The sequence below is a fragment of the Sphaerodactylus townsendi genome, linkage group LG02 (assembly GCF_021028975.2).
Source record: "Sphaerodactylus townsendi isolate TG3544 linkage group LG02, MPM_Stown_v2.3, whole genome shotgun sequence".
Classification (NCBI taxonomy): Eukaryota; Metazoa; Chordata; class Lepidosauria; order Squamata; family Sphaerodactylidae; genus Sphaerodactylus; species Sphaerodactylus townsendi.
In genome coordinates, this window is record NC_059426.1 from 69,777,373 (window position 1) to 69,797,339 (window position 19,967).

The 19,967-nt window shown below is 46.3% G+C and overlaps 1 protein-coding gene across 1 annotated transcript in view; it reads right to left on the reverse strand.

Moving 5' to 3' along the window:
* Positions 1 to 19,967, reverse strand: part of GRK2 (G protein-coupled receptor kinase 2) — a 50,581-nt gene that overhangs the window by 26,359 nt on the left and 4,255 nt on the right. Inside the window, exons 2-5 of the mRNA XM_048484173.1 lie at positions 15,167 to 15,243; positions 5,369 to 5,442; positions 2,753 to 2,854; positions 18 to 92 (exon numbers count right to left, since the gene is read on the reverse strand). Of these exons, the coding sequence (XP_048340130.1) occupies positions 18 to 92; positions 2,753 to 2,854; positions 5,369 to 5,442; positions 15,167 to 15,243 (328 nt within the window). The remainder of the gene's footprint in view (positions 1 to 17; positions 93 to 2,752; positions 2,855 to 5,368; positions 5,443 to 15,166; positions 15,244 to 19,967) is intronic.

The following is a 19,967-nucleotide window of genomic DNA, read 5'->3' on the forward strand; positions in this document are numbered from 1 at the left end:
TATTAAGGGGGACATACCTGGAAGAGATCAGGTGGTACTTGCTTCTTGGTGAGGCGGCTCTGCACATACTCCGTGGCAGTCTTAGAGAACGGCTGTGAGGGGCACAGAAGTAAATGAGCCTGAATACACAGCTCTTCAGCCTTTCCACATGGACTCAAGAAAACATGTCCCTCGCCATGGCAGCAGCAGCAACAGGCATAAGGACAGTGTCCTTGCCCCAACCCCAGCACGCTCACTGCAGCCGCCTGCCTGCCTGCACACACACTCACACCCTGTGGCCTTGTGTGGATAATGTCAATCATGTAGAGGCTCCCCCATCCCCTGCAGCCCTGAATTACCTCCTTTCCCTCTACTTTTCTTACCAAGTCAAAATGCAATGCTGCAGGGCAGCTCAGTAAGGGAAAGGAAAGCTCCCTAAATGGTGTGTGAAAGGAAAGTGGGGAGAGAGAACACTGAGTTTAGTGCAGGGGTCTGCAACCTGCGGCTCTCCAGATGTTCATGGACTACAAATCCCATCAGCCCCTGCCAGCATGGGCAATTGTCCATGCTGGCAGGGGCTGATGGGAATTGTAGTCCATGAACAGTTGTTTGTAGACAGCCACCTACACCAGTTGTTTGTGGCCACGAAAACCTTTGAACATCTGGAGAGCCGCAGGTTGCAGACCCCTGGTTTGGTGCTACCATACTGGAAAATGAGCTCAGCTTCACTCCCTCCCTGCAGTGGCAAATGAGGAAGTGTCCATCCAGATGTTTCACTTGCAGCCACTTGCCACACTCCCCCTTTAAAGCAGAGACAAGCAGGCTTATTTTGCCTCTCATTAAGGTGGAAAGCTGTACGAATGCCACAAGTCAAGTCTCAAATTGAGAAGAACTTCATATGCATGGTTCCCCTTTAATCTGAGTGCTACTTGCTTTCTGTGCAGGGAAAAATCCCCATGTGGAAGTAGCAGTTCTTACAATAACAGCATCAATCTAGGGAAACATCTTGAGGAGCAGGGGAGGTTTACATCCAGTTCCAATTTTGCTACGATTGGGGTTTTCACTGGGGGATACAAGAGCCAATCCACCCATAGAAATCAAAGCTGGGTCTCAAAATCTGAACTTGTCTCGACAACAAAGAGAACAGAAAACAGCTGGCCACAGACAGATACTGAAATTGTATGCTATCCTTTTTCTACACCCAAACAGCTGCTGAAAAGTGCCGTCTACCTGCTACCGAGGAAGAATACTGTTTGAATCCAGCCAGCTTTTTCACCCAATCTCACCCAATTTTCCTCCTTACCGCTGTCCTTGTTCCACGTGGTTTTGTCTACACATATCCCATAATCCTCCAACATAGCCTTTTTGAGTAGTGAAACTGGACTCCTGGCTGTTGTGAGTTTTCTGAGCTGCATGGTTGTGGCACAGTCATGGAGAGAAACACATACCTCTGAAGATGCTAGCCTTAGATGCGGGTGAAAAGCTGGAAGCAAAACTGCGAGACCCAGAGGCGTACCGGGGGAAAATGGCACCCAGGGCCACACCACCCCCTCTCCCCAGCCACGCTCCACTTACCTTAGTCGGTGGTGGTGGTCCCAGGAAGCCTGGCGGGGCCTGCCGTGGGCCGCCCCTTGGCCTGACCTCACCAGGCTCCGCTGGCTGAAGAAGCAACCTGGTGGGGCCGGGTTGAGGGGTGTCCAGCAGGCCCACAGCACACTCCTGGCCCAGCTGCTCCTGCAAGCTGGGCCAAGGAATGGTTCGCAGCAGGCTGCTCCTTCAGCCAGTGGTGGAGCAGCCTGCCCCGGGGACCCCCCCATGTGATCTAATGAGGGGTGCCTAGGGTCAATTGACCTCCCATGTTCCTCTGGCAGATACACCACTGACCAGACCACAACCTTACAGACTGGAAAACCCATAACAGCCAGTTGTTTGTGGCCACGAAAACCTTTGACAAAACATTAAGCTTGATTCCCTCCTCTTTTTTTTGCTAGTGGAAGTTGGTTGAATTCAACTCATTGCTTTCCACAAAGTAATGCTCTACATAACTGCCTTTTTTTCCCACTGTCAGATCATAGCCAATTTATGGCAAACCTGTCGGATTTTCAAGGCAAGAGACTTACAGAGGTGATTTGCCATAGTGCCCTTGGTGGTCTCCCATTCAAACCCTGACCAAGGCTGACCTTGCTTAGCTTTCAAGATTTGATGAGATCAAGCTAGCCTGGGCTACCCAGATCAGGGTAGGTGGCTGTCTACAATTGTTCAAAAGTATAGCCCAAATAGGAAATGAACCCTTAGCCATCAGTAGTAGAAGAAAGGGAGGCTGATCATGCAAGGAAGAGTTAAGTGTCAGGATTGGTACTCCTAAATATGTGTCCTGTAGTAAACCAAAGAAAATACCTAGCCTATTGGAGAGCATATAATGCCACATATATAGTATGAATATATGAAACTGATAGTGAATCAGAATTTTAGTTTATCTAGTTCAGCACTACCTACTTGGACTGGCAGTGGCACTCCAGGGTCTGGGTAAGAGAAAGATGTTTTCAACACCTTCTACTTGAGTTCTTTTACGTTGGAGATGCCAGGGGCTTTCCACATGTAAAGCATGTGCTCTGTCACTGAGCCACAGCCTCTTCCCTAGTTGACCAACCCCTCTCCATCAGCCTGAATTTTCAGGGAATGTGCTCAAGTTGATTATGAAGCAGATTTTCTATGCAAGTCCCAAGGGCTTTTCAGACTCTCCCACGGACAGCAAAGTATTTGGGACACTCACATGAGAGCACGACAGCAGCTCCTTCATGATATATGTGTCAAAGATCTGGCGGCTCTTAATTGCACGCTCCTCCTCAGAATCCAACTTTTCATACTTCTTGATCTGGAATGAATAGGTATTATCGGAGATGCAAGGCAACAGGATCCAGTAATTTGAATCTTCCAGCGCCCATGACTTGAACCAAATAACTGAAAGGCTGGGTTTGGTATCAGCTTTTAAAAACATGTTTTGTTTGCCTATTTTTCTCACTAGGGGTGGGGAGGGAAGCAGATTTCAGCAGGGACTGTGTTCATTTCCACATGGGTGATTATACCAGGTTTGATGCCAGTGGCAAAGCCACCAGGGGGCGGGGGGTGCGCGACGCACCGGGCACACCATTTCTAGTCACGTGGGGGCGTAAAAATCCCCCCCCCTGCAGCGCACCACCCCACTTACTTTTAGGAATGTAGCAGGCCAGAAGTCTGTCTGAGTTGCCTGGGCCTGGTGGGAACTACATTTCCCAGGGGCTCCTGGGAAATGTAGTTCCCACCAGGCCCAGGCAACGCAGGCAGGCTTCCAGCCTTCTTCTCTGGCCTGCTCCTTTCCTAAAAGTAAGGGGGGGCACCACGGGGGGGGGCACCACGGGGGGGGGGGGCGCAAAAGCCAGAGTGTGCACCGGGCGCACTCTGGTCTAGCTACGGCTCTGATGCTGTTGTAAAATGGGTTTTGTTTCTTCTTCCTCACAGCATCGGGGTACTTCCTTGCACCACCTGGGTTTTCCTCTGTGATCTTTCCCAAACCTGCTTTTCTGGCATGTTTTGGGGAAAATTTCAGCAAAGCTAGGCTGGGTAGGAACGTCTGGATTGTCCCAGCCCTGCCTGCACAGTAGCCAATTTTCCATTTCAGCCCCCAATGCCAGCTGTCCCCTCCCAGCATGCCACTTGGGAGCTTTTAAAAGTGTTTTAAAATTTCAATTGGCACATCAAAATAATGATACATTGGTATGTCCATTACTATTTTTAAAAAACACTCCCAACTTACCCCTCCTTCCCCAAATGTGGGAGTTGGGGGAATGTCTGCCATGGGGACCAAGGTTGAGGAAATGTGGAGAAAGCTGCCATCTAGAAGTCCCACTGACACTGACTCAGGCCCCTTCTGCACACGCAAAATAATGTGTTTTCAAACCACTTTCACAACTGTTTGCAAGTGGATTTTGCTATTCTGCACAGCTTCAAAGAGCACTGAAAGCAGTTTGAAAGTGCATTTTCTGCATGTGTGGAAAGAGCCTGAGCTACATCAGTGAGGTGGTAACAGAAGTAGCTAATGGGGGGAGGAGGGGAGCAAAGTCAAAGGGACAGGAACAGCAGATTATAGAGACTACAGAAGCTACAAAGCAAGCATTTATTTTTATTATTTTAAATCTATATTTTATTTATTTATTCATTTTTGCATTTATACCCTGCCAGTTTTCCCAGGAGGACTCAGGGTGGCTTAGAACTGAGATAAAAATGTACAATATATGTCTACATACATGTAGACAGTTACATAGAAAGAAAATAGAACATAGCAAACTTTTCAAGCTCTGACTGTTTCAATATATAGACCCTTACCCATTTTTTTTGAATTTTTCTCCACATCTTCCACAAGGTCTTCCAGGATTTGAGAGGAAACAGTGCTACACACAGTATTTAGGGTCACTAAGTCACAGTCCAGAACGTTTTGCTGAATTTTTACATTCCCTCTCAAATAGGAAAACGAGCTACCTGAGCCTTCTCTTACCACTACCACCCCTCCTCCTGGTTGGCCTCTCCTTCACCTGGTGCAATATGCAGAACTCCAGGGACAAAAAGTACCCAGAGGAAAATGGGCAAGAGAGACCCAGGAATACCTCATCTCCCAATCCTGTCAATAATTTAAAGGTACATAAACAATCAAAGGTAAATGGACAACCAAAGCATGAGTTTGATGAGAAGTAGGAATTGTAAGTTTTGTAGGTTGCTGTATAATTCAATTAACAACAACAACAACAACAACAACAACAACGGGGATTACAATTAGATGCAGAAGAATTAATTGAATAGGACAATATGTAAAGATACAAGAAATTGTTTATATATCAACGAATGCTACTTGAATAATAGAATATTAGATGAAATAAGTAATATGAAAAGTTCCCTCAAACCAGTATCATGTTTTCATTGAATATTAAGATCCATTTTATTGCTATTAGATTATATACATATTAGTTATTGTGTTGTTTTTCATAAGTTTTCTTAATAATTTTCTATTTTTTCATGCTGTTATATGTAAATGTTTAAATTTTTTAAAAGAAGAATTTAAAGGCACAGTGGGAACCTCTGACTAGTCTAGCAACCCTAATCCTAATAACCACTATGCAAGGCAGTTATAACCAGGTCTATTTTCAACCTTTCTAGAGCAGGCCTCCACGCTACTGGAAAGGGACTCTCATCCCAAAGTCAGTTTTGGCAAATGCTGTTTTGCCACAGTGTCTGAGGGGATTCAACCCTCTTGTGTCCCTCGGCAGAGAAGGCAGTTTGGAAGCAACTACAATGGAAGAACTGGGATGGATTTTTCTCTCACTCAGACATATATATATATACTTATAGAGATCCTCACCTCTTCATAGAACTCCACCAGTGGCTTGGCCTCCTCCATCTGATTCAGGCAAAAGTCTCGGAATAGCAAGTAGCCTAAAAAAATGCATACAATTGTCAGCAGTTAGGGACTGATGCATCCTCCTCCACATCAGCCAGTCTGAACCAGCAGTTCCTGGAGAGTCTTGATGCTATATTCCATTCCTCATGATCTTAAAACCTGCAAGGGAAATTTGTCTGACAGGGAGGATCAGGATGAAAACACTGGTAATCTATTCTGTTCTCACCATCTTAGGAACAGAAGACTTGCCTTGCTGAAGAAGAACAATGTCCTGCTCCAGCACCTGGTTTCCAAGACCCAGCAGCTACCCTGATCTTGCCAAGTATGCTGGCCAGTAGGGTTGCTGTGCCCTTGATGTGCTGCACACACATACCTTTATAAGGTCTCTGGTTTTGATTACAAATGGCCAAATGAGGAAGGTGAAGAAAGGGAACAGTAGAAAAATGAGACAAGAAAGACTGCATCTGCATTATCTCCCATTCCATTGGAACATTTTTAAGAGGCATATGCAACTTTTTAATGTAGCACCCTAACATCTTTCCAAGAAGATGATTTTTTTAAAATTTTCTTTGTTTGTATCCTGCCTTTCTCTTCAGTGGGAACCCAAAACAGATTACATTCTTCTCTTCATAGATAGGTTAGGCTGAAGGTATGTGACTGGTCCAAGGTCCCCCAGAAAGCTTTAAAAAATTCAAGACGAACAAATCAAAAGCGGCAGCAGATATTAAGACACCACTGCACGTAAATGATAGAACAACAAAATGGTAACTAGAAAGCAGCTTCCAGTTTCAAAATTCACTTGCCCCCTCCACACCTTTAGAAGTAGAAATATCTGAACTTGCCACCTGGAGATGAGGAGCATTCTATAGTCTGGGCACGGTCACTGATTAAGCCCCAGTCAGGATACCCGATCTGCTTAGTTTGACTGATCACAAAAGGGCAAGGCTCATAGCCAGATGGTGGTGGCAGTCCATCAGCTACACTAACCCTAGGTTGCTTATGGCCCAATCGAGAAGGGGGGAGGAAATAAGCTTGGGGAGGTGGTACGGAGTTGCACAGGTGAATCTTCCATCCCTGTGGCACTTACCCTGGTGGAGGGGCAGCCATGCCGGCAGGTGGCTGATGCAGCTGACTGAACACCTGGACACAGCCCCCAGAGCTGCATCAGCACTCCCATACTGCCGCCAGCTCTGCTGGCACAGTGGGGGCATGGCAGAGACATTCCCAACCTTAGTCGTCTTTCGCCCTGGGTTTGCAGCAGTTGTGCTGCGGCCCTAACACTTAGACTGGTGTAAGCCCATTAAGTCCTATGGAGGACTTCATGGGGGCAGAAGGTGTTTTTTTTTTTCCATTTTTCACTTTCCCTGTGCCACTGAAAAGCCCTCTGGAGGCAGCAGGGTGGTGCAGTAGCAGCACCGTCCCTGGCTGCTCAGGGTTCTGATTTGGGCTGTGCAGATCATCACTACTACTTTAACATGCCCAGAAGCAAAATTGTAACCAGTGAAGCTGATACATGATTGGTGATGGCTATTCTCATGCAAAGAGTAGTAGTAGTAGTAGTAGTAGTAGTAGTAGTAGTAGTAGTAGTAGAAGGAGAAGAAGAAGAGGAGGAGGAGTAGTCTGGATTTATACCATGTTTTTCTCTTCAGTAAAGAGTCTCAAAGCATCTTACAAACTCCTTGGTTCTCCAAATTAGAATTCACAGCTCTTAACAACTATACCACACTGGGCAGTTATTCTCATGTGCACCCTAACCTGGATAGTCAAGATTAGCCCAATCTCATCAAATCCTGGAAATTAAACAGGGTTTGCTCTCCACAGTCAGTTCGAAACTTCTTTATTCAAGCTCAAAGCAAGCAACCTAAAGCCAGTGGCGTATCTGCCTAGGGATAGGGGATACCCTCTGTCCCCGGGCGCCACTGATCTGGTCACGTGGGGGGTGCAAAATCGGCCCCCCACATGACCTGGAAGATGGCAAGGCAGCAGGACTTCCTGCTGGTTTTCTGGAGCTCTCCAGAGCCTCTGTTACCACAGACCTTCAGTGGTCTGCTACGAACAAAAAGCAGGATGTCCCTAGGGGCAGAAGCAACTGGAAGGCTCCGTGATGGGGCCTTTGTTTTTATAAGCTCAGGGGGCATGGCAGATGTCTCTGGGCGCCATTTCCCCCCGGTACGCCTCTGCCTAAAGCACACCTAACAGCTGCATCTACTACCACCCTTTCCATGCCCTTACATACAATACTCTTAAAGGAACATACACACTACTTGTCATTTCCCCCTTCCTTAACCCATAATGTAATCATTCGTCCAAACAGGTGGTCATCTCATTCTTCCTCTCCTCTCAACCACTACAGCAGATGGTAGTGATAGTATCTGTTGAGACATATCTAAAGGTCCTGAGTGCAGACCAGAGTTTTCCCCCAGCACAGATTCATCCTCATTTTGAATTACTGGTAACAAAAAGGAGTAATCTCATTCAAAACCCATTTTGTTTCCACTCCAATATGCAGATTCCAAATGGAAAGCATTCCATACACAACCATCCAACAATCTACAAGTATATGGTCCTTTCTTCTCCGTTATCTGGAAAAGTGAAGTAAATGTACATTCTTCTTTTTGCAAAATTCCACGTCTTCTTACTCTAACAAATGAACCACATTCAAAGTGAATATTAGAACATAAGAACGTAAGAACAAGCCAGCTGGATCAGACCAGAGTCCATCTAGTCAAGCTCTCTGCTACTCGCAGTGGCCCACCAGGTGCATTTGGGAGCTCACATGCAGGTTGTGAAAGCAATGGCCTTCTGCAGCTGTTGCTCCAGAGCACCTGGACTGTTAAGGCATTTGCAATCTCAGATCAAAGAGGATCAAGATTGGTAGCCATAAATCGACTTCTCCATAAATCTGTCTTAGCACCCCTTATGTTTATCTACGTAACCCTTATACTTTGCTTGCCTCTGACCCACTCTTTTCCCTCAGAACAGATTCTGACAGTAGATCAGGCCTTGCCTTTGCCAATGACATTTAATTTAGTACGCATCTCTCTCCCATGTAATAATTCTGTCAGTGATCTCTGCATTGGAGCATGCCTTGCTGCCCTACACACTTGCAAAAAGTGAGTAGTAAAAGCAATCCACGCCTTTCCTTCCAATTTAGCTGTTGGAAGCTATCTTTCAAACGTCTATTAAACTGCTCAAATTCTCCATTTGCTTGTGAATAATTCTCCATTTGCTTGTGGACTGATGACCTCCTATGTATAACATTTCAATCTGCAAAAAAAGGTTTCAAACTCCAAGGAAGTAAACTGAACACCATTATCAGAGACTGACTCCTTAGGATCCCCTCCCTGTAGAGAGTTGGGTTTGTGAGAGGCGTGATGACCGCATGGTGACTTGCCTGCCTGGTGCGAAGGTTGCGGATGTCACGCTTCGTCTAGATAGGCTTTTAGACAGTGCTGGGGTGGAGTCAGCAGTTGTGGTCCACATTGGCACCAACGACATTGGGAAATGTAGCCGGGAGGTTCTGGAAGCTAAATTTAGGCTGCTAGGAAACAGGTTGAAGTCCAGGACCTCCAAGGTGGCATTCTCAGAAATGCTACCCGTTCCACGCGCAGGGCGAGCTAGGCAAGCGGAGATACAGGGTCTCAATGCGTGGATGAGAAGGTGGTGTAAGGCAGAGGGTTTCAGATTTGTCAGGAACTGGGGAACCTTTTGGGACAAGGTAGGCATGTACAAACGGGACGGGCTTCATCTTAACCAAAGAGGAACCAGGCTGCTGGCGCTCAACATTAAAAAGGTGGCAGAACAGCTTTTAAACTGATCACTGGGGGAAAGCCGACAGGAGCTGAGGTGACTTCGGTTCGGAATACAGTATCTATGGGGATGCAGACAGAGAGGGAGGTTTTTCTAAATCAACCACATACAAGCGAGGAACATAGCAATGTGCATGTGACAAGGGATAGTGTCTACAAAAGACTTGAGGGTAAAGTACATAAATCCCAGGTTAAGGACAGAGACAGGGTATACAGGTGTCTCTATGCTAATAGTAGAAGCATTCGGACCTAAAATGGGGGAGCTAGAGTACAGAGTTTTGAAGGAGGACTTTGATATAGTGGGCATTACAGAGACATGGTGGAATGAGGAGAACCAGTGGGATGCTGTTATACCAGGCTACAGGCTCTATAGGAAGGATAGGACAGGGCGCATTGGGGGTGGAGTTGCCCTTTACATCAAAGAGAGCACAGTATCACATAAAATAGACAATGCAAGGGGAGCTGGTTCCCCTACAGAATCACTGTGGATATCAATACCAGGTGTGAAGGACAGTTTAATATTAGGAATATATTATCGTCCCCCTGACCAAAGTGCACAAGAGGATTCTGAGATGGAAAAAAGAAATTAGAGAGGCCAACAAAAACAAAAATGTCGTGGTAATGGGTGATTTTAACTATCCCCATATAAACTGGAAAAATGCATGTTCAGGTCATAGTAAGGAAGAGAGCATTCCTGGATATGCTAAATGACTGTGGCTTAGAGCAGATGGTTGTGGAACCAACCAGGGGAGAGGTGATCCTAGATCTAATTCTATGTGGGACCCAGGACCTGGTGCAGGAAGTCAGTGTTGTTGAGCCGATAGGGAACAGCGACCACAATGCTGTCAGATTCAGTATCTCAGCATGTGAACAAGTGGCAACTACTAATGTAGTTACATTCGCCTTCAGAAAGGGAAATTTCTCAAAGATGAGGGGGATAGTGCGCAGGAAGCTGAAAGGGAAAATCAAGAGAGTCAAAACTGTCCAGGATGCTTGGAGGTTATTTAAAAAACACAGTAATAAAAGCTCAGCTGGAATGTGTTCCACAGGTTAGAAAAGGCAGCACCCAGTCCAAAAGAAAGCCACCATGGTTAACAAGAGAGGTTGAGGAAATTATCAGAAAAAAAGAAAATGTCTTTTAGAAAATGGAAGTCCAGTTTGGCTGATGAAGAATATGAGAGGGAACACAAATGGTGGCAAAAGAGAAGCAAGTTAGCTGTAAGGGAGGCAAAAAAAAGGATTATGAGGGAACGCATGGCTATGAACATCAAGACCAGCAACAAACAGTTCTTCAAGTACATCAAAAGCAGGAAGCCAGCAAGGGAAGCGGTAGGCCCGTTAAATGACAAAGGAACAAAGGGTGTGCTAAAAGATGGCAGGGAGATTGCAGAGAAGCTGAATGAATTCTTTGCATCTGTCTTCACCCAAGAGGAGGTGAGGAACATTCCTGCACCTGAACCAAGCTTCTTAGGAGGCGAATCCGAGGAACTAGTGAAGATAGTGGTAGACAAGGAAGAAGTTCTGGCAGCCATTGATAAACTAAATGTTACCAAATCCCCTGGCCCAGATTGCATTCACCCAAGAGTTCTTAAAGAGCTCAAGCATGAAATTGCTGATCTTCTCACTTTAATATGCAACTTATCCCTGAAATCAGGCTCCATCCCTGAAGACTGGAAGATGGCCAATGTCACACCAATCTTTAAGAAACGATCTAGGGGGGACCCGGGAAATTACAGGCCAGTCAGTTTGACATCTGTTCCTGGTAAATTAGTAGAATCTATCATTAAAGATAAAATTATTAAACATGTAGAAAGCAAGACCTGCTGAGAAAGAGTCAGCATGGCTTTTGCAGAGGCAAATCCTGTCTTACAAACTTACTAGAGTTCTTTGAGGGTGTAAACAGGCATGTGGACAGGGGTGAACCGGTGGACATTGTCTACTTGGATTTCCAAAAGGCTTTTGACAAAGTTCCTCACCAGAGACTGTTGAGAAAACTCAGCAATGAAGGAATAAGAGGGGAAGTCCTCCTATGGATTAAAAAACTGGTTGAGAAACAGGAAACAAAGAGTGGGTGTAAATGGGAAGTTCTCACAATGGAGAGATGTCGGGAGTGGTGTCCGTTTTGGGACCAGTGCTCTTTAACCTATTCATAAATGACCTGGAAGTAGGGGTGGGTAGCGTGGTGGCTAAGTTTGCAGATGATACCAAATTATGTAGGGTGGTGAGAACCACAAAGGATTGCGAAGAGCTCCAAGCGGACCTTGATAAATTAGATGAGTGGGCTCAGAAATGGCAAATGCAGTTCAATGTAGCAAAATGTAAAGTGATGCACATTGGGGCAAAAAATCCAAACTTCACATACACGCTACAGGGGTCAGTGCTATCAGTCACAGACCAGGAAAGGGATTTAGGCGTCTTAGTTGATAGTTCCATGGGAATGTCAACTCAATGCATGGCAGCTGTGAAAAAGGCAAACTCTATGCTGGGGATCATTAGAAAAGGAATTGAGAATAAAACTGCAAAGATTGTCATGCCCTTATATAAAGCAGTGGTGCGACCGCACTTGGAGTACTGTGTCCAGTCTTGGTCGCCGCATCTCAAAAAGGATATTGAGGAGATAGAAAAAGTGCAGAGAAGGGCAACAAGGATGATTGAGGGACTGGAGCACCTTCCCTATGAGGAGAGGCTGCAGCGTTTGGGACTCTTTAGTTTGGAGAGGAGGCGGCTGAGGGGGGATATGATTGAAGTCTATAAAATTATGCATGGGGTAGAAAATGTTGACAGAGAGACATTTTTCTCTCTTTCTTACAATACTAGAACCAGGGGACATTCATTGAAAATGCTAGGGGGAAGAATTAGGACTAATAAAAGGAAACACTTCTTCACACAACGTGTGATTGGTGTTTGGAATATGCTGCCACAGGAGGTGGTGATGGCCACTAACCTTTATAGCTTTAAAAGGGGCTTGGACAGATTTATGGAGGAGAAGTCGATTTATGGCTACCAATCTTGATCCTCTTTGATCTGAGATTGCAAATGCCTTAACAGACCAGGTGATCGGGAGCAACAGCCGCAGAAGGCCATTGCGTTCACATCCTACATGTGAGCTCCCAAAGGCACCTGGTGGGCCACTGCGAGTAGCAGAGAGCTGGACTAGATGGACTTTGGTCTGATCCAGCTGGCTTGTTCTTATGTTCTTATGTTCTTACTGAAAACTACTGTCAAAAACTTGATCAAAGCATCTGAAATAGCTTGTGTCATAAATGATATCTCTGACCACTTGCTGAAATAGTCTATTAGGGTAATAGCATAATGACACTCAGTAAGGGCAGGCTCAAAAGATCCCACTATATTAATGTCAACCTTTTCCCATGCAGAGTGTGGAAATGGGACTAGCTGCAATGGTTTTGGGTGTGTTATTGCTGTCTTATCATGTAACTGACAAATCACCAGCCTTAATGGCTGCTTCCTCTCAGAATCCATCCCAGATCACCAACACAACCCCCCTCCCCAATCTTTATTTGGTCCATACAATTCTATACCATGCTGTGCGGTTATTCTCATGTGCACCCTGACCTGGATAGCTCCTACTTGCCTAATCTCACAAAGTCTCTCAGATGCTAAGACCACTAAGGAAGCCCAAGATCATTATTCAGCAGCAAGTAACAATAAACAACCCCTGAATGTCTCTTACCTTGGAAATTCTGTGACAGGGTCCCCAGCGTGGTACCCAAGGGCACCATGGGGCCTGCTGACCCCTTTTCTGGCACCCACCAAGTGTTTGGAGGAAGTGTGTGGGGTCAGGTAGCAGTGGTGGAATTCAAATAATTTAACAACCGGTTCTGGTGGTGGGATTCAAATAATTTAACAACCGGTTGTTTACAAGCACCATTTTAACAACTGGGTCTGCCAAAGTGGTGCGAACCTGCTGAATCCCACCACTGTCAGGTAGGGCTTTCACCCAGCAAGGCTTCTGATTAAATATGGGAGATGTGATTGGTTGTGCAGATTTTTTAGAATGTTGTTTTGGCAGCAGTTGCCACCACAGCACAATTTACATCATGTTAACAAAGTTAATCTGTGGAAATCGTTTTGTACCTGGCTCCACTTCCTATAGCAGCCTTTCTGTGGCAGCCATTTTGGTGCTGCACCTACTATGCCATGCCAGAATTCCAGATGTGCCCGCAGGCTCAAAAAAGTTGAGGACCCCTACTCTACGAGGTCACCATAGGTCGACTGTGACGTGATAGCAAAACAAACAAAAAAACCCTCATGTGCATGGTCAGTACTCAGAGGCCACTATTAGAGGCTGAGAGCACCTGAGTGTACAAAATTGGCAACTGTTATAATCTAATTTAACTTTAAGCCTTGAAAATTAGACAAAGAAATCTGACATTTCTAACAAGAGCCTTTGAAATATTTTTACTTTTACAAGGACAATTTTAGCTTTGTAAACTGCATAAAAGACTACTGGAGATAATAAATTTGGCACTATGTTTGACTCATTCCCCCACCCCACCCCTTGCCCAACATACAAGAAATTACAAGAAAGAAACATATCCCACCCGTTTATCTCCATCCCAAGTGAAACCTCACTTCTGCTGTTAAAAAGCACAACAGGGGCGGTGAAAAGAAATAGGCAGCCATATTGCACACTTTTGTCATCAAGTTCCCCATCAAAGCTTACCATGACTCATGAGAAGTACAAAATTCCTCTAAAGGCACTTCCATGGAAAGACCTGATGGAACCCTCCCTCCCTCCCTCCCTCCCTCACTGAACAACTTCCACTCCAGTTTGTGGCTAAACAGCTCCTGATGTTAAAGTCTTTCTCCAAGCTAGGCCTGTATCATTCACAGGTGAGAGGGGAGGGGAAGGAGGGCACAACGGCAGTTGGGAAAGTAACCATGAAGGGAGGGGAGAACACATGGGGAGGAGGGGAGGCGATTAAAACAGGGTATCTCATGCGGAAACCACAAGTGGCTGAGGGTGTAGGAGGAAGCAACAGGGTTTCCTGTAGGGCGGAGTATAGTAACAGAAAGGGGGAAACAGCACTGCAAGCAAATTCTAGGCTTAGCATGGACAACAGTCCACTGTCACTTAGCAGTTACTCCCTCCCTAACATGAATTTTCCTCAAGATACATGACCCCAGTTGCCGTCATAACAAGGACCCAACAGTACACTAAGAGACGGAATAACAGGGTCCCCCCACCCAAAGCAGGGCTCCAGTATCTTTAAAAACACAACACAGAGAAATTCAGCAAACAACCTTTCCTTCTTTTATACATGAGAAAAAGCTTCAGCTGCTTAACTTCAGTTCCTCATGTACAAGAACTCTGCCAGGGGAAGTACAACAACCACCTTGATATCCCCCACCTCATAAAGGTAAGGCTGGACCAGCAGGGGAAATTCTCACAGGTGCAGCTTCTACGATGACTACAGTAATGGGGAACAATGCACCTAGGGACATCCTGCTTTTTGTGCGTAGCAGACCACTGAAGGTCTGTGGTAACAGAGGCTCTGGAGGAAGAATATTTTCAACCCATAATCAGGCACTACTGATCTTTCTCCCAGCACAAGAGGAACCACTGCAGCCCACACAAAGAGGAAGCAGAATTTCTGCACGAACCTCAGCAATTCCTCCCCTTTCCCAATTCATCTGGGCAGCTCTCAGTTGATCTCTTTGAGATCAGGGCATCACCAGCTGGAATGCAAAGAAAGATAGGATGCCCTTTCTTTTTCCCCAGAGACAGAATTTTCTCTGGTGCATCTTTTCTTCCTGCTGCAGTACAGATACATGACAAGTTGCACAGTGCAGAAGTCCCCCTCCTATATAATAAAAGCACAAAAACTCTAGCCTCTTTTGCATTTGATCATGCAAAAAAAAAATGTTTGTTAGCTGATGATCTGGGTAAAGGGTTCCCTTATTCACAAAGGGGTCTCTTACTCACCAATCTTCTGAGAAAATATCTTGTCAAAGGTCACCTCACCCCGGTCTTCTAAGTATTTCTGCATAACACTGCGGATGCTGCCAAGAGACAAGGAATATAAGTAAATTACAGGAAAGCACCTCTTTTTGCTTTGCAGATTTTCCCCTTAGAGATCAACATAAACAGTATCTCCAGAGTAGACCATGCAGATAAGAGTCTTTATCCCAGAAATGGGGGAGTGGGCTCCAGCACTAGGTACCCTCAGTTTCATTTATGAGTTATGGGCAACTAGCACTTTAAATGAGAACTATGTCTCTACCTGGGCCAAGTTGGACCCACAAGCTGAAAGTAAAGAAAGACAGTCCATCAGCCCAGTAGGGGAGTGAAAAGGGGTTTGTTACATGTCTTAAAGGACAGGTCTGCCAGAATTTAATCTGTGTCTGGGAGGTTTGCAATAGAAGCCCATTAAAATGCCTCTGGACAATACTGACCTTTCTTTCTTCAGCAAGAAAGAGCAGGTTTCATTAAGGGTAAATGAATAGGCTCCTAGGCTTCAGAGAAAATAACATCTGGAATTTTGGGTCTACTGTCCTACATCCATCCATTCTGGTAAATGTAATATTTATTTGGAAGAGGAAAGTGATGCTGGAAGACCCAAGATGCTAAGCGAGAAGCAACGTAAGTGTACTCTTGCTTAAGAATGAACCATCCTTTTCAGGGGTTGAAATGCCCACCAATCAAACTCAAAGATGAGTTGGCAGCTTACAAAATCCAGTAGGTGGTCTAACTGTTATAGGCTGGTTTTTCACAGTGAAATTGCTCCTCTGTTAGCGTGGGAAATGCCTTGGTGCAATGGAGAGTTCTTCACTGCCCCCCTTGCTGCAGCATGTCTGTCACGCTGTTGCCCTGGCACAGCCCCGGAGCATTGGCTTTGCTCCGTAACTTTTCAGAACTGCCAAAATGGAGGTTCTTTTTGAATGCCCCTGTGTTGCTCTGAGGGCTTCCCTGCCATGAAGAACTCCATAGTAGCAGCATTGGGGCCATTTTTCCCGCCTCACTGCTCTGGCCTGTCCCACCAAAACAAATGAATCCCCCCTCCCCCCATGCACTAGGAGTTTGCAGGGAGGGAAGGGCGATTCTCTCTGTTTTAATTATTTTTTTTAAGTACTGAAAGTGAGTGAGGAAACACAAGGCTGCCCACACATGCTTGGAAGAGACTGTGGAAGAGCTCGGTGCTTATGGGAAAGCCTCAGCCTCGTGGGGAACCAGTTGGGGCTTCCTACACCGGCCCTGACTTGAGTGAAGGAAAGAGTCGGGAAGCCACAGGGAACTGCAAGCAGGGTGGGAAGCCCCACAGCAGGTATGCTCCCAGATATTCCACAGGGCATTTCGAAAGTGAAAAATCAGCCACTGTGTCAGGCTAGGCCAGGGGTCGGGAACCCGCGGCTCGCGAGCCACATGCGGCTCTTCCGCTGCTGTTCTGGGGCTCCATGAACGGAGCCGCCGGCCCCCTCTTCGCCCGCCCTGCAGGAAGCAGGGCGGGCACATCTCTAGCCCGCGGCCGGCGGCCCGTGCCGCGGGCTCTGGCTCCTGCCCGCCCCGCTGCTTGCGGGGCGGGCGCTCTCCCGGCGGCTGGGCAGGCCGAGCCGCCGGGCCCCTCTTCGCCCGCCCTGCAGGAAGCAGGGCGGGCACATATTTAGCCCGCAGCCGGTGAGGCCGCGCCGCGGGCTCTGGCTCCTGCCAGCCCCGCTGCTTGCGGGGCGGGCGCTCTCCCGGCGGCCGGGCAGGCCAAGCCGCCGGGCCCCTCTTCGCCCGCCCTGCAGCAAGCAGGGCGGGCACATCTCTAGCCCGCGGGGGGGGGGTGAGCGGGTGGGGGGAGGGAGGGCGAGCGAGCAAGCGAGTCGGCGGGGGAGCGGACGGGGGGGGTGAGCGAGTGTGGGGGGGTGAGCCAAATGGCTCTTTGGTGGTGAGCCAAATTTGGTGGTGAGCCAAATGGCTCTTTGAGGGGAAAAGGTTCCCGACCCCTGTGCTAGGCCAATGTCTTACAAAGTACTGGGGCTCTGCCTTGAAATCATCTGCACTCTTTTCAAGTAGGACTACTACTGGATTTTCCCAGTAGACATTAATTTTTGAAGTGATGCATCCAGAGCCAGTTTCCATGGAGAAACTGTTTAGTGCTGCCACACACAAACGCACACACCCTGCCCTGCCCCACCCCTCCCCAGCAGCTGGACTTTTCTAGAGCTTTCATATATGAACACTTGTGCTCTTCTAGTGAAAATCTTTTCAAAAACACCTTAGCATTTTTTTACCTGAATTCTAGCCATACTAATTTAAAAATCACACTAACTGCAATGGATCATTTTTGTACTTTTCAACAGCTTGACTTCAATCATGTTTACTTGAAAGGAATGCCTTTGGTTTTTAAAAGGGTTTCCTTCCATGTAAACGTGATTGATTGTAATCACGATGCCCTCCATATCTGAACAACCGTGCTGAGTCAGAGTTTCTGACATGCATACTTCATATCCTGATTGTACAGTTCCTCATGCTGATTATTGCTAGTTGCAGCAAACAAGGGGGATCAGTATGGCTGATGCAGCAATTGTCGCACAAGAGCAGTGACTGTAGCGTTGACTTGTTGTGTTAGCTAGTCTACCTTATGTTATGTACTTTCTTACTTTTAGCGATGGAAAACGCCATGCCAAAAAAAGGGAGTGTGTTGCAGATGCAGCTCTTCACCCTGACTGCATGCCAATTTTCTAAATGTGGGGAGGCATTCAAACAGGCTGCCACACAGCCTGATAAGGAACAATTCAAAAAAATATTTACCACTTCTTTTTGAATGTTCAAACAGGCCCTCCTCATTCAACCTTAGATGCTGATTGAAATACAAAAAGGGCTACAGCCTTGGCACATGAAGGCAACTGCATTATCCGTAGAAAGCCAAGGGAAAAAAGTATTCTTTATTTCACTGCTTAGTCTGAGCTGTAAAATGGGGGCAGATGGCAACAATCTCATCTCTGCAGTCTGCTGATAAAGCCTGAGGCTGGTCTGAGTGCTTTTCTGCCAGGGGATGTTAAAACAGCAGATATTTCTTTTGTACAAGAAAAGACAGACTTTTCAATGGAAGAAGGATGACCAGCTGCATTTCTGGTGCCTGGCACTGTTATGGGACTGGGATAATATACTAGTATCCCCATGGCAACCATCTCTGGGGTAGCGGGAAGATCTAATAGTAATATTATTACGTAAAGTGTTCTGTGTGCAAAAAGGTTTAATGCTCATGTTCTGGGCGTCCACACAGTATCTTGGTCAGGTAGGCAAATCAAGCTTTATTCCCTTGATGGAAATCACAGCAGGGAAGAGTCCTGAACACAACTGGTCTGCTAATGTCAAAATAATTGACCCATGTCAAAAAAGCACAAATGGGAAAAGAAGACAACTTTGGATTTGTACCCTGCTTTTCTCAGCTGTAAGGAGCCTCAAAGCAGTTGACAAACTCCCTCCCTTCCCCTCCCCACAACCGACACCTTGTGAAGCTGAGACAGAGAGAACTGTGACTAGCCCAAGGTCACCCAACAGGCTTCATGTGCAGGAGTGGGGAAACAAATCCAGTTCATCAGATAAGAGTCCACTGCTCTTAACCACTATAACTCACTGGCTTGTTTGGCCATCTGTGGTAAGAATCTACTCCATTCAACCAAACAAGGAAACATGGTTCTCATACTGGTTCTCATGAGATAGTTCTCATGAGATGGAGGTAGGTTCAGGAATGATGGAAAGATCACATGGGTTATAACTTTGGTTGGCTTATTCAGCTCTTAGCAACTGCCATGTCCTTCTGCTTATAGACATTGGAAGAGTAAGTGCTGCTGCATGGAGGAGGGAGGATTCTATCCTGAAGGTTTATGTAAACTAATTGTGGCTCCTAAATCTTGCCTCAGTTTTTCACTTGGTAAAGTACAGCACTAGATAACTGCAGTGGGTTACCTACATGTCGGCTGTCAGGCTCTTCTTGCTCGATACTTAAAAGAAAAGCAGTTACTACTAAAAATAATCAGCCAGCTGTTGACAATGCTCTTGTTTGCTGAAAGGTCACTGGGGAGGAAGTGGAAGTCGTTTGCAAGGATCCTTGGGCATCAGCAGAAAGCACAGGGTTGGATGGCCTTTTAAAAAAAGCTCTTGTGAATTGGAAGTCTCCAGAGCCTGGCTCTAATACTTTGAGCGAACACTGGCTGCCTTCCTAGCCAAGCAAAGAGAAAGGAAACAAATACACAGGAAGCCGTTCAATTCCTTAACAGGAGAACCAACAACAAACTTGTAGTAACACTGACCAGTGTTTCTCCACCTCCTGCCCCCAATTCTGTCTTCTTATAAGTGCCAGGCAACTTTGGTTCTAACATACACAAAGGGAGGTTAGAAAATAGCAGCTACTGAAGTTGGGACATGGGTTGCCCTTCTCACGTTCTGTGCTGCAGTTGTTTAGTTAAAGCATATCTAAGTGGTCTACACCCACAGGTGACACCATTTCCTGACAGCAGCAGACATACAACACGCAGACAGCTCTTCTTTGATGCCGCACTCTGACTGGGGTGGGAGGGACAAAGGAAAAACAAACCACTGCTACACCGCATGAAGGAGCCAGTCAGGACGTAGCTAGGGCAGGAAGCACATTTAGAGGGAGCTCCATAATAGGAATTACAGAAAGCTTCCTCTCCTGATCCATGTTTCTGCTCTGCATGGTTTCAGCTTGGATCTCTTGACAGAGGAGGGGTTAACCAGTTCTGATGAGCAGCAGCCTTGAGTTCTGTTTTCATTC